This window comes from Mus pahari, chromosome 2 (genome assembly GCF_900095145.1).
Source record: "Mus pahari chromosome 2, PAHARI_EIJ_v1.1, whole genome shotgun sequence".
Taxonomy (NCBI): Eukaryota; Metazoa; Chordata; class Mammalia; order Rodentia; family Muridae; genus Mus; species Mus pahari.
The window spans coordinates 144,647,649-144,661,791 of NC_034591.1; the positions used below are offsets into that span (position 1 = coordinate 144,647,649).

At 45.0% G+C, this 14,143-nt stretch overlaps 1 protein-coding gene across 1 annotated transcript; it reads left to right on the top strand.

Moving 5' to 3' along the window:
• Positions 1-1,552: 1,552 nt before the first annotated feature.
• On the top strand, positions 1,553-10,886 carry Gabarapl1 (GABA type A receptor associated protein like 1). The gene is made up of 4 exons (XM_021190500.2): positions 1,553-1,924; positions 5,788-5,866; positions 6,867-6,985; positions 9,646-10,886. Exons 1-4 carry the CDS (start codon positions 1,835-1,837, stop codon positions 9,709-9,711), a joined length of 354 nt encoding a protein of 117 aa, XP_021046159.1. The 5' UTR covers positions 1,553-1,834; the 3' UTR covers positions 9,712-10,886.
• Positions 10,887-14,143: the final 3,257 nt, after the last annotated feature.

Below are 14,143 nucleotides of genomic sequence, written 5' to 3' on the forward strand. Positions count from 1 at the left end.
TACCAAAAAAAAAAAAAAAATGCCGGGCGTGGGCGTGGTGGTGCATGCCTTTAATCCCAGCACTTGGGAGGCAGAGGCAGGCGGATTTCTGAGTTCGAGGCCAGCCTGTTCTAAACAGTGAGTTCCAGGACAGTCAGGGCTATACAAAGAAACCCTGTCTCAAAAAACAAACAAACAAACAAAAATTAGAACAGTATAAGAAACATTTGAAGTGTCTATATGAGAAAATGTGGTCTCTCTCTCTTTTTTAATCCCCAGATCTGTCTCAACTGATTGTAAATTTTCTTCTGAAAGACTTAATTGTATTTGGATCAAAGGTAAAATGAGTAGCTGTGTATTAAACTATTTTCAATTTGAAAATAAAACCTGAAAATAATTAAAATAAACACAACAATATTATATATCAATTCATTTGTCTTCATATGTAGGAAAGATTACCAGGAGAAAACCAATAAGTGGGCTATGCATGTCATGTTCTTGTTTTGCCAGTTAAATTCAGTTCACTTTATTTTGTCCAGTTTTTATAGCCAAGTCACTAAGAGTCATGTACATAAAAATCAGGCAACAGGGCTGCTTGCCCGGTACCAGTTAGTAGTCATTCTATTTTCACAGCACAAAGCATCCTTGAACTTTATCTCCGATGTTCCCAAGATATAGGTCTGCAGTTGCTGCCAGTAGAATCAGGAGGCTGACCCAAAGAGTCTTAAGATGGAAACCTGGTATGCCAGAGGGGCCTGGGCTGGCTGACTCTATACTACTGAGGGTCTTCCACCAGCATGCCAGTCAGAGCTTTTGGTGCCCAATAAGGCCTTTTCATCAGGACAACTACCCTACAGGTGATACCCACCCCAGAGGAAAGTACTGTTGGGGAAACATAGACACCTAACCAGTTTGACCTCTGTATTTTCAAGAACTCGACAACCTCACTTCTGGCGAACCTTATAAAATGAATGGAATCATCTCTCCTTGAACGTGCGTGAAGTCTGGAGTTTAGCGGCCATCGCTTCTTCTAACCTTGATGACTTCATGTTCTTCACCCTTACACTTCTTCGAATCCATGAGTCATGCTCTGTTTATGTTGTCTTAGAACCAATTCCAGCATAGATCCAAACATAAGGACACCCGTCAGAAGGACTCGGAGTTGGGGCAGAGAAGGCAGGCCAGCCATGGGTGCCAGGCAAAGGTCAAAATGCAAGCACAGGACATTTAGGCCTGGGCTACAAATCTCGTGACGCCTGGAGCTTTTCCAACACCAGACTTCTGATTCCATTGCTCTGGAAACAGCTGGATTTTCTTCCTGTGTGTTTGTTTTGGGCATCAAACAAGAAACATGAAGGGGAGGGAAGAAGACATTTGTTAGAGCATTCTTTGGATTAACAAATTACCTTTAATATCAATTCTCAAAAATAAAAAACCCGACTACATGATTTTTGCGTTTCGATGGAGTGGTTTAGGAAAAGCTTAGGTGAAAAGAAGACACACAAATAAACAATGCTTCGGTCCACCCGGATCCAGCAAGTCCTTAGCGCCGGGGGCGGAGCGGGGGTGGGGCGTCGTGATGTCACAGCACCGCCCTGGTGTTTTTGTGTTCCCAGCTCTTGGGAAAAGCCACCCTATTTCTTTACCTGGTGGTCCTTTACCTTCAGGCCGCGAGATCTCCAGGTCCTTCTCTGGACGTTTAGCCACGTAGTGCGGCGACTGGCGCGTGGGAGCTGACGCGGGTGGAGCGATTGTGATAAGGCTGACATTGACTGGGGGTGGCCAGACGCGAGACGCAGTCATCAGCGCGCGCAGCAGGCCCCGTCCGGGGAGCCCCTACATCCTGAGGTCCATCATGAAGTTCCAGTATAAGGAGGACCACCCCTTCGAGTATCGGAAAAAGGAAGGTGAAAAGATTAGGAAGAAATACCCGGACCGGGTGCCGGTGAGTGGGGGCGGGGAGGGAGAGGGCAAGCTTGGGGAGTTTGGGAGCTGGTTGCCCTGGAGCTGCCGAGGTAGCCTGGCGATGGCTAGTGGCCCTGGCGCAGGAGGGTCATCGGAATCGCGTATTCTTGACCGGCTTTGACAAGCTTGTATCCCCAGGGCCTGTACCCACTTTTGGCATCTCGAAAGCGCAGCCTGCTCGTGGTGGGTGAGTCAGCAGGATTCAGCACCCATGGAGGTTGGGATGTGCGCGTGGCGCGGCCTGTGTGTGCGGGGGCGACTGGTTGGGGGCCGCAGGTAGGATAGGCTATAGAAAAACGCGGCCCAACCCTGGAGCAGCAGGTGAGATAAACCTTGTGCCCATCTATGTCTGCCCAATTGTTTCTCCATGAAAACGAGTTTCGTTCCCATTTCCTTAAGCGTAGGAGGAAAAATTCGAGAAGCCCCTAGATTCTGTCCTGCGTTTTCTTAGAATTGGGGGGTGGGGTGAGGGGCTTCACCAGGCGGCCCGCAAACAAGGTCATGCTCTGTGTCACAGTCAGCCAGCCTGCCTCCTCCTCATTATTGTCTCCTGGGCCATGTGTGGAAAAAGAAGGTCCTTGCTCTGCACTGTGATGGGTGGGTGGGCTCTTGGATCTCAAGAGCCAGGACTGAGAACTGTTTCCTCCATGAATTATACCCCGATTTAAGCAGCTAATACCTAGTTCATGCAGTGGGGAGAAAAATACTAAGGGAGTCTTCAGCATCCGGGTGTTTTTCACTTTACCCCCTCCCCCGCCCACTTGCCTTTTTTTTTTTTTCCTCCTCTTTTGAAGGCTGCGCAGCAGAATTGGAAGCAAAGGATGACATCGCTTTAAAATATGGTGGATAGAGGACCAGGGACTTTTAAAAATCGTTCTCTTTATCTGTAGGCAATGATGTTATATTAGATTATCGTCCCTCTAACTTTGAAGGGTAAAAGAGCTGTGCTAACCTGATTTTTTTTTTTTTTTTGATGCATAAGTAATGGGGGGAGGGGCTACCAGTAGAAACGGAGGTCCAGAAAGAGAAAGCCCTCAGCCCCATTTTCTACCCTCAGCCTCATTTTCTATAAGGAAGAAGAGAGTTAACTATTCCACCATTCTTCAGAAATTATACATACATGGCTCTTCCAGAACGGCTGGGAACACTTCAGTTATGCCTTCACATGTTATTTCCTTGAGCTCAGGACCGTGGAGGACTGCTTTCAAAATTTCTCTCAATTTGTCAACCCCACTTAGTATTTTAAAATTACCCATGGAGCACACAGAATGCCTTGCCTGCGTACTCACCGACTCTCGTCACAGCATTAAAATCCCTGTGCTACAGACCTACTCTGAAGCACAGGGCAGTGAAGTCACCACCCACAGGTTTGACATTGCTGGCTGGCCGAGGAGAATTCCAGCCCTGGCTGTCATGCGACAGGGCTTCCAGAGCCCTTGGCCTTCTGGGTTTTTGTTTTTGTTTTTGTTTTCCGGTTTGTAGTACAGTTAGATGAACACCTTGTAAGGTTGAGCCCTAGAAGTAGGTTAACACTTGCTGCCATCTGGAGTTCAGGTGGTAGTCAGTGCCAGCCAGGAAACTTAAGTGAATGCCTACCCATTATTCAGAACATTAACAGAAATACGAGCTGTGAACTGTTTTAAAATTCAGCTAAAACCTCCGTCCTTCCTCAAGACAGAGCCCCCTCTCATTCCGTCGTCTACGGCACTCACACAGAACATTGCAGTTTCTCTATATTCTCCTGTTTGTGACTTGATGCTGAATGTTTTACTTCAGTGATGATTTGTAAGCCAAGAAACCTTCGCTCAGATCTCATGGATCCCCTGGATTTCACCCCCAGGTGGTACCTCCCAATCTGAGAGGTTCTCAACCTCTCATCTGGTTGTGACATAGAACCCTGCTATATGACAGAGATTTGGGTGGGGGTGGGGGCAACACTGATATTGGAACCCTTTGCATGGTGTCTTCTCCATCACTGGATCATAGCAGGAGTTCTCCTGCCTTGGGCACAGGACCGAATCTTACTATGTTGAGGTATTTACAGGAAAGCCGCTAAGTTTCTAAGGCAGTCTGACTCACAACTTAAGCTTGGCCTCTGAAGAGTTGTGCGTGGGCCTTGGGAGAAGGGATCATGGGATCTTGAAATAACCGTGTGCTGGAGACCTATAACAGCAGGAACTGCTGGACATACTATTTTTAAACATTTGTAAACATCCCTGTGGTGGACAAGCCACTGCAAGAGATGCAGAAAACAAGTTCCCTCTCCTTTTGGTAGGAGTTCCAGGACTCGAAGTTCCTGTGGTGAATACCAGGGCTCCCTGTTTCCTGTGGTGCTCTCTTGTTTGTAACCTGCCTTCCTTCTTTCCTTCCTTTTTTTTTTTTTTTGGTCTATTTCTTTTTCAAGTTCTTTTCTATTTCCTTTGAAGTGTTGGATTTAAGTCTGTCTACCCCAGCATTTTCTTGTTCTTGTTTGTATGGTATTTGGGGGTGGGCAGGTATGTGGTTTGATAAAGGAGCTTGGAAAGGCCAGAAACACACTGACAGGCACACAGCTTCTAGGGATAGTTGTCCAGTGTTGTTTCTGCTTCTTTGATTTTGGTTATTTCCCATTTCTTATATCTAAGATGAGCTTTTCAAAACAAAGAATCTAATGTTAATATTCTTGTCAGATATTTTCTGTTCTCAGAGCAAATAAGTAAATATCATCTAAGATTTTATGTGTCTTTTTTCATTGTTACAAAATACATAATCTTTAAAAATGTTATGAAAATACTTAATGTCAACATTGAAAGTCCCTTAAAATTCTAACACGGTTAATAATGCTGAATAACTTAGTGTGTTACTCTCAGAAGTGTCAGTCATTATAAAAATTCATAGTAGTTTTCACTCAGCAATGAACATTTTTCTGCAAAGATTGAAATCTGAACCACATTGTGTGTGTGTGTGTGTGTGTGTGTAGTCATCACTGTAGCAGTGTCTGAGAAGGTCAACTTCTATAGGGCAAGATGGCTACTGACTTCAGAAGTCTTTGTCCATGCTCTTAGGTGGCCCCAGTCTTTGGGCTGGTGGTGAGTCAAGCTATCATGTTAGTAGCATAGAGGAACAGAAGAGGGGGATTAGCCTTCAGGTATAGCTCAATGACCTAAAACCCCTATGATGCCCCACCCCTTAAAGTTTCTACCACTTGCTCATCGCACCAAGGCAGGAACACTTTTTTAACACAGTGGTCTTTGAAAGGCAGTGACATTCTAGATTATAATGTTGTGTCTGTAACAAATGGCATTTCCCCCTCTGTATAAGTGTGTCCACATGTGAGGGAGCATATGTGTGACTGTGTGCATGTGTTTGGAGGCCAGATGTTGATGTCTCATACAATTCTTGCTTACTCTTCACGTTACTCAGTGTGAACCCAGAGCTTGCCACTTCAGTTACTCCAGCCAGCCAGCCAGCTTGACCCAGGGATCTCCAGTTTCTGCCTTCCCAGCATGGGGACTGCACATCCACTGGGCACTAACATGGATTTTGGGGATCAGAACACTTTCACAGAGAGTGCTTTTGTGACCGCTTCTTCTCCTGGGTCCATAAATGATATTTTAGAGGAAAAAATAAAACAAATGGGTCATCAGACACATCTTAGAAACACAGAACGTCTTTTCGATTCTCTAATAAAATATCGTAGGGTGGATGTCTTTTTCAGCCCTTTATAGGTAATTTGTAGTTGTTTAAGCTCAAGGAGTATTGGAAATGGGGAGTAAGAAATGAGACTGGGCAAATTCAGGTATTTAAGGAAAAAAGACAATGCTAGGGTGTCCGGTTTTCATCCCCACTCTCCTGTTCTTCTAGGTCATCGTGGAGAAGGCTCCTAAAGCCAGGGTCCCTGATCTGGATAAGAGGAAGTACCTTGTGCCCTCCGACCTCACTGGTAACCGTCTTTCTCTCTTCTGACCTTTCATTCCAGGCAAAGCATTCTTGATCTTTAAGTCTGAGTTGGTGACTATATGGGTTGTCACCGCATGTAGGTGGTGACTTTGCGTGGTTTCCTTCAGTGAGCTGGCCAGTGCGGATAGGCGCACTCTGCCCTCCTATTTCCAGTTCTGTTTGATATTTCCCAATGCCATACTCATGTGCCCTAGCCATGGAGACACAGGAAAGCAGTACCCTGGGAGTAAAGAACAAAAGTTTGTCATTTATACCACGTTAAAAATCCGCCATGGTATCCTTGGGTGGATCGATTTATATCAGCTCCGGCTGTGCCTTGGGTATTGTGACCAAGGAGGATCACATTTCAGAGATTTATATCCAAATACTTTATCTTTAAATGTGTTTCTGTCTGGGAGATGAAAACTGCAAACCCTAGCATATTTTCTGTTTTGAATTATACATATTTAGACTTAACCTTGTTCTTAAAGAAGTACCAGATGCCTTCAGCATGCCCTGGAAAGATTCGTTTAGATAACAGTGTTCGCCATTTGTCTGTCAGTCTCCCCGAAGCTTCATTGTTTTCAGGGAGAGGTTGCGTGGGCTCATTGCCCCAACACTTGCCTCCATGGTATTGGGAGGGCCAGAGTTCAGTGGATCTCTTCCTATTGTTAGCTCTCAGGGTGCAAATGGGACCTGAAAGGAATCAGGGGTCCATTTAGATGGGAATGCTTGGATTTACGTCGTACTCCCCCACAATAGTCACGCTGGGTGGATTTGCTAATGTTGAGTCTGAAGATGGATGAGGAGGAAGAGGGGGCAGTCCCAGTGTGGTGGGTCAGGCACTGTACAGGCCTCCGTTTCTATTTTCCCACCTAAGGCTCTCGGACAGCTTTTGGGTCTGAAAAGCTTGTACTTACGCAATAGATTTTATTTTATTTTCTGAGGTTTCTCCTACTAATCCTTTTTCATTTCTCACCCTGCTCTCTATTTCCTTCCTGTAGTTGGCCAGTTCTACTTCTTAATCCGGAAGAGGATCCACCTGAGACCTGAGGACGCCTTATTCTTCTTTGTCAACAACACCATCCCTCCCACGAGTGCTACCATGGGCCAGCTGTATGAGGTAATGGTCTTGATCACAATACTGAGCAGCCTGGCGTCCTCCCCTCGCTCTGGTTCCAGGGTTTGTTAAACACCTGGGAAGTAGGGCAGGAGGTGTTATTTATGGGGATCCTCTTACACACAGCAGTGTGAAGCTGGGAGATTAGATACCCTTTGTCCTTTAGGGACTGAGCACCTACTCAAGTTAATCTTTTGAAATCTCTCTCTAGTCTTGCCTGACTGTAGTACTTTATTGCCAACTCCAGTGGTTCTTGATAGCAAAGCATCACCGTGCCCACCCTTCTGTTACTGTCTCTGGAAGCACAGTTTGTTAGTGAACTGTGCACTCCATTTCCTGCCTGTCAGCCATCCACATCCAGCAACAGATGGAGAAAAGAGACACCAGCAACCCTTGGCTCCTTTTCCGTCTGAATCTGGAGCCCTGTCTTCACAGTTTGCTCCCACATAAACAGTCCAGATTCAGCCACATCTGGAAGCTCTCTCTCTAGAGCAAACCAGAGGCCACTTAAAGAGTTTCCATTATCTGAGTACAGGGAATGGGTTAAGGTAGAATCTGATTTGAGAAAAACTGTAGTGAGGACTTCAAAGATTGTGACTGTACTACTCCTTGTACGATGTCACACACGATACTGCCTTCCCATTGTGCCCCAATAGTCAGATGCACTTCTAGTAACCCCTGGTCTAGCCCTTATTATTCCACAGCATATATTCCCCAAGAGTATGTATGCCAGTAAGTGTTTTGTGGCATCTGTGCTCTCCTTGCTAGAGTGAGGAGTTCATTTTTTTCTATTAATGTGTGTGTGTGTGTGTGTGTGTGTGTGTGTGCTTGCAAGTGTACACGGATGTGTGCACACAGGTGGACATCGAAGGACAATTTCAGGGTGTTTCCTCAAGAACACTGTGTGCCTCTCTTGAGACAAGGTCTCTCATTATTGGCTTAGAACACACCAATAGGCTGGCCTGACAGGCCAGTGAGCCCCAGGGATCCTCCTGACCTCCCCAGAACTGGAGTTACAAGCATACAACATCACACATGCCATTTTTATCTGGGTTCTGTGAATTGAACTCGGATCCTCTGGACTGCAAGGCCAGCCTTTACACACTGGCCTATCTCTCCCAGCCCCCAGCCTAAGAGTAATATTTTTTTCAAGGTAAGAATTATTTCGCAATGTTTTGTTTGTGAAAGCTCTGAAATCATGTCAAAAACTTGCAAGAATTTTACTGATGGTACTGGGTGACTTACCATGCAGGGCTCGACAGCTCACCCAGTGTGCTATATATTATGTTTTGACATTTAATTCATCTATCCACTCCTGTTCATCTTTGGAGATCTTTTTTTGTTTTGTTTCACTTTGTGTCTCTGAGATAGAGTCTTGACAGGAAGCTCAGGCTGGCTTGGGATTTTCAGGTAGCCCAGGCTGACTTCAAACTCTAATGTTCTACCTCAGCCTCCTACATGCTAAGATTACAGGTGTACATCATTGCACCCAGCCTTTTTTTTTTTTTTTTTTCAGTGTCTTATTAGCATATATTCATTATATAAATTGGTCTTTTTTTTTTGTTATTCTCATACTTGTACATAACATATTTCATTCAGATTTACCCCCACCCCTTACCCTGTCTCTTTCCCCTCTCAGTCTTGCTTTGTTAACCCAGTTATTTAAAGGAGAAAAGTCAGTTTGTTTACAGAAGCATGGATGGACACCTTTCTAGTGTCCTATAATACAGACGCTATAGAAGATGATTCCTTGGCCCCCTTAACTATCAATCAAGTATAGATCCTTAGAAAGGGGTGAGGCCTCAGAAACCCACTCCCTGTCATGATGGAATGTTGTTGATAGGCCCAATTTTGAGGAGGACTGGTGTGTTGCAAATCAACCAGCTGCCTGTGAGTTCAGGATTACAACAGCCATCTCATGCCTGGAAGCCAGCATTCCACACCTCTCCTCACCCTTCCTCGGAGTCTGACATTCATTCTTCTTCCTAAGAGTTGGTAGGGGCAATTAAGATGAATCATGTGTAGCCAGGCATTAAGTAATCCTGTATTGTTTGTTGTTTGACCAGTTAGGTTCTGTAGCCACTGCTGACCACTGTGGCTAAAGCTGACTGTAGAATGGTTGTGGGTTTTTTTTTTTTTTTTTTTTTTTTTTTGGTTTTTCGAGACAGGGTTTCTCTGTATAGTCCTGGCTGTCCTGGAACTCACTTTGTAGACCAGGCTGGCCTCAAACTCAGAAATCTGCCTGCTTCTGCCTCCTGAGTGCTGGGATTAAAGGTGTGCGCCACCATGCCCAGCTAGAATGGTTGTTTTTAGGAGTAAAGCGTACTCCGGTTATTTTTCTGCTGTTGGTGAGATACGCTCTCTATGGAAACTTATGTTTGTGAAGTCAGAGCTCAATGTGTAGTTGATAACCTCTTCTTATACTTTATTCTTCTTTGTTGTTTGTATTCCTTTTTCCTAGTGCTAAATTGTAGACCCAGGATCTCACACATTTGAGGCAAGGCTCTACCACTGGGCTGCACCCCAGGTCCTGTTCCATATTTTAAATGGGAATAATGCTGACTTCCACGCCTCCTTTACAAGATTTTTTGAGGCTTAGAATCATAGAGATTATAAACAAGAATGTTTAGTATTTTCTGAATTGTCCTCTTGTCTCCTTTTAGGACAACCACGAGGAAGACTATTTTCTGTATGTGGCCTACAGTGATGAAAGTGTCTATGGGAAATGAGGCAGAAGCCCAGCAGATGGGAGCACCTGGACTTGGGGGTAGGGGAGGGGTGCGCGTGGGACTTGGGGAACCAGAGGGAGGGCTCCCAACCATGGAGGAGACGCAAGGTGAAGACATCCGGAAACATCACACCGCACACGCTGTCGTCGTCTTTTTTTCACAAGCTCAGTTGTTACTTTTCTCTGCTTCCTCAGCCCAGGAAGAACTTGTGTTGCATTGGCTGTGAGAGCGGGATGGGGACGACATGATTCACAGCCTTGCTGTGAGCTTTCTCTCTCGTGCAGTTTCATCAGAGGTTTGGGAGGAGGGCAGGTGGCCGCTAGAGAAGAATACAGTTCAGCAGCAACTCCTGGCTCTTTGGGCAGAGGTTTGACTTTTGGCATTTGTACAAGCCGTACGGGCAAAGGGGGAAAAGAATGCCGTAGGGGACCACACCTAAGGGACCAAAAGATACCCACTGTCACTGAAGCATTGCGACCCCTGACCTCTGTCTCCAATTCCTCCCTCTCCTAGTCCTTTTCTTCCATCCAGGCTTCATAGCACCGCCCCAGTTGTGGCAGGAGACATTCACACAGGCGTTTAGATGGAGTCCTCTTGGAAAATAGGGCCGTGCGGGAACGTGGTTATGATTGCCAGCGGTTTGGATGGCATTAAACTGGAGTTCAGGGTTGAACATGTCCTGCTCCTCATCCCATAAGTACCTTGGACTTTCAGGAGCCTCAGGATCAGTCCTCTAGCATTTCCTTCACCTTTCTCATGTACAAGGACGGCGTGTCTGTGTGTGGAGGGTCCGGGTTACAAGGTAAGCTAGGTTGCCCACCTGCCCACTCGTCCTCCCCCTGCTGCAGTCTCTTGGGTCTCACAGGCACTGCAATGCTAAGCGATGGCCAGCTGTCTCCCGCCGTGGCATCTGCTATTCAGAGAAGATGGAGCGAGGGGGACACCAGAGTTTCATGGGGGCTTTACTCATCATTCATTTCATTTAGGGACTCTGTGGGGGGAGGGGCAGGCATTGCATTCTCACATGACATTTCAATTCATCTCAACCAATGAAGAGCGTCCTCCCTGTTGGGAGCAATCTGTACGTCTGCTTTGTCAGCTTCAGGTTCTGGTACTTTGAAGTCAATGCTGTCAGGCCAGGGAAATAAAATAATTGCTTACCTTAAAAAAGTCTACCTGAATTCAGAATTGTGGCTTCTTTCTTTCTTTCTTTCTTTCTTTCTTTCTTTCTTTCTTTCTTTCTTTCTTTCTTTCTTTCTTTCTTTCTCTTCTCTCTCTCTCTCTCTCTCTCTCTCTCTCTCTCTCTCTCTCTTCTTTCTTCTTCCTTTCTTTTTTTTTCTTTTTTTTTTTTTGGTGGTTTGGTTTTCATTTAAGTGAAGGTTCCTGGTGTGTTTCAGTGTGCACAGTTTTCTACCCGGTTTGTCCAGTCGCTGCTTCATCTGTTTCTCAAAGCTAAAGTCCACCTGCCTCACAAGTGTGCTAATTAGGAATGCAAATGTCTAGACCTTGTCCCAGATTTGACTGGCAGCCATGTAGGCGGTTCACCATAAGCAGGTGCCTCAGAAGATCCTGCTGAGCCTTCAAGTCTGCTGTTGAGGGCTTTGCTGATGAGCCCTAAACACAACTTATTCTCTATTATGCTTCATGAGATGCAAACATCTTCCAAAGCAGGAGATGGTACATGTCTTCTAGCTGGGTATGGGTCTTTGATTGAGTCGGGAAGCTTATGTGGCTAAGCTGGGGAGTTGGAAATCAGAGAAAACAAACAGCCAGGACATGAGTGAACCCTCTGATCTCCTGGCAACTCCACACCTAGGTGGTGGCTTCCTCTTTATTTTTAAGGAATATGATTGAGTCACCAGAAAGGAATTAGGAAGTCAGAAGATCTATGCCAGGATTCTACCAACAGTCAAACTGCCCAGTGAAGTGATAGAGAAAATGCACTTAGGATTTAGAGGAAAGATGGGAAGACAGCCTGAAAACGGCCCTGAAAACAGCAAAAAGCATTTTTTTTTTTTTTTAGATCATGGAAATTCTTTGAAGAGTTTCCCACCGGTGCAGTGCACATGGATGCCTGTGGTTACCAAAATGGGAGTGTGTTGTTACCTGACGGAGCCAAGCAGAGGCTCGTGCTTGGAATGTAGAGATGAAAACTATTGTGAAACTATTACCTAGGAATAAGACTGAATGTTCACAAAGACACACACAGCAGAGCCTGTGTCCTCTGGGCTCATCTGAAACACTGCAGGCCTTTGCTGAACTGGACCTTTGAATTTAGGGTCTGTCTCCCAGAAGGTCCTGGCTTATTCTAGTCCCATTTTCTGTTGGATATTTCAGAATGAGGAAAAAACAAAAACAACAACAAAAAAAACCTAGATAGGACATTACTATTTCAGACCAGTACCATTTTATAGATGCATAATTTTAATTAGCTATGTTTAGCTACAGGGCCCCTGCGTAGAACTTGGTGTCAGTTCTTGAACTCAGTGTCTTATCACCTCATAGTTGCCTGAGTCTTGGAAAATGACTTAACACCATCAGGCCTTTGTGAACTGAGGTTTCCTGTGAGCAGAAAGCATGGGAAATGTCCTGGTAACCGGAACTCTGTGTTCCATGTCACTCTAATTGGCTAACTCCAGATCTGCTCTGTCAGGATGGAGTTTAAATGATGCACCAGACAAATTCATTCTTTCCCTTAGAGGCCATGCCACTTCAGCCTCAGAGACAAGTCTAGTTCTGTATTTGCTGGAAAGGTCTTCAGTGTGCAAGGGTAAGTTTAGAGGCTTGCCAAGGGCCATCTTTTCTTATGACTGGTTCTTTCTCTCACTGCTGGCAGGTTCCCCAAAGAACAAAACAGCTGGTCAGTTTCCTTATCCTTAGAGTAGAAATCTCCAACAGACATACAATGATGGTGCGTCCCGGCTGCGTATCCCAGTATGGCCCTCAGCCCTGTGTGAGTGGAAGCGAAACAATTTTATTTCTGAATACCACACTGTAGTTTATTTTTCTTCTAGTGCTAAATTGCTTGCTTCCCTCAAAGAATAGTGAACTTATTTAAAAGCCATACTATATTGTATATTCAGAGGCTAAGATTACAAAGTAACAAAACACTACCCTAGTAATGTAAGCAGTGCTGAGCCTAATGAACATGCTGCCTGGCATACTAACATCAGCCACTAGGTGGCTCTCCAGAGTCATGTGCTGTTTCCTGAGCACTGCACTTATCCCTGGGACATGACCTTTTGGGAATATTAACATTAAGATTATAATTCCATATATAATGGCTATGAGGTGATTTTAAAGCTGTGTGGCAGAAGAGTGTGGGTATACATGCCTAAGGAGACAATATCAACTCAGCTTTAACAATGGGAACATCCAAGCATTCTGGAAAATAACCTGGTTTGATCTAGCTTTCACTTTGTAATTTCTTTCCTCAATGCTGAGCATCAACTCATGGTCTCACATGTGCTAGGTAAGCATTCTCTCACTGGGCTGTATCCCCAGCCCTCCATGTAAACCATTACTCAATTATCTCTGTATTTTTTACTTAGTAGATTTAAACAAGTACCAAGTGCATATTTATTACTTTTGAGATGTGTGAACCCACTCAATATTTTTAGGAGCTGGCTGGCAGTGCATTTCACTGGTTCTAAGGTGAGTTGTTTTCTCAGTGCACCCTGATTAATTTATTTTCTTCCTAGGTGTACCTGTTGCCCACCTGCCCTCCACTTCTTTTCCTATATGTTATTTCAGTGCTATGTCCTACAATCAATATCAGCCTGTAGCTTGTTCTCTTGGGAACAGCTGGAAAGTGGTTTTTCTCAGATAGCAGAACAATAGGGCCAACTAGGTAATTAATGAAAGATGATACAAATATCAGAGCCTTTACCCCCAAACCAATAGACTTTTAATATAAACTTGAATGCCCCATTATGTGATAGACCCTACTTCTAACACTTCTTACATTTCTGGAAACTTTGGTTCTTGGTAAACACACATGACAAGAACAGTTCCCATGAGTGAATGAAGCAGCAGGAAGGGTCACCCTGAGAAGGGACTGTAGAATGCATTTACCATGTCCTTGGCAGCATGCAGTTTCACCTGTGACTGATGGCCTATGGCATTGTGCATGTTCAGCATCATGGGCCTTATATACTGCAGTCCAGTTTGTAACTGCAGCTTATTTAAGGCCCTATAGGACTGTCCTTTAAAGTTAAATAGCTCTGTGGCCTGTGGGATGGCTCAATGGGTAGAGACACTTCCTGCCAAGCATGGCCTTCTAAGTTCCATCTCCAGGTTCCATGTTGTGGAAGGAGAGAACTGACACCTGTTAAGTTGTCTTCTGACCTCAGGATCACAGATGATCACTCGTGCACTTATAACACACACACACACACACACACACACACACACACACACACACACACACACA

Excerpts from the sequence above, each read along its gene's own strand:
- Gabarapl1 (XM_021190500.2), top strand. The coding sequence starts at position 1,835 with ATGAAGTTCCAGTATAAGGAGGACCACCCCTTCGAGTATCGGAAAAAG. Across the intron at positions 1,925-5,787 it reads AATACCCGGACCGGGTGCCG|GTCATCGTGGAGAAGGCTCC; the intron begins GTGAGTGGGGGC and ends CTGTTCTTCTAG. Across the intron at positions 6,986-9,645 it reads CCATGGGCCAGCTGTATGAG|GACAACCACGAGGAAGACTA; the intron begins GTAATGGTCTTG and ends GTCTCCTTTTAG.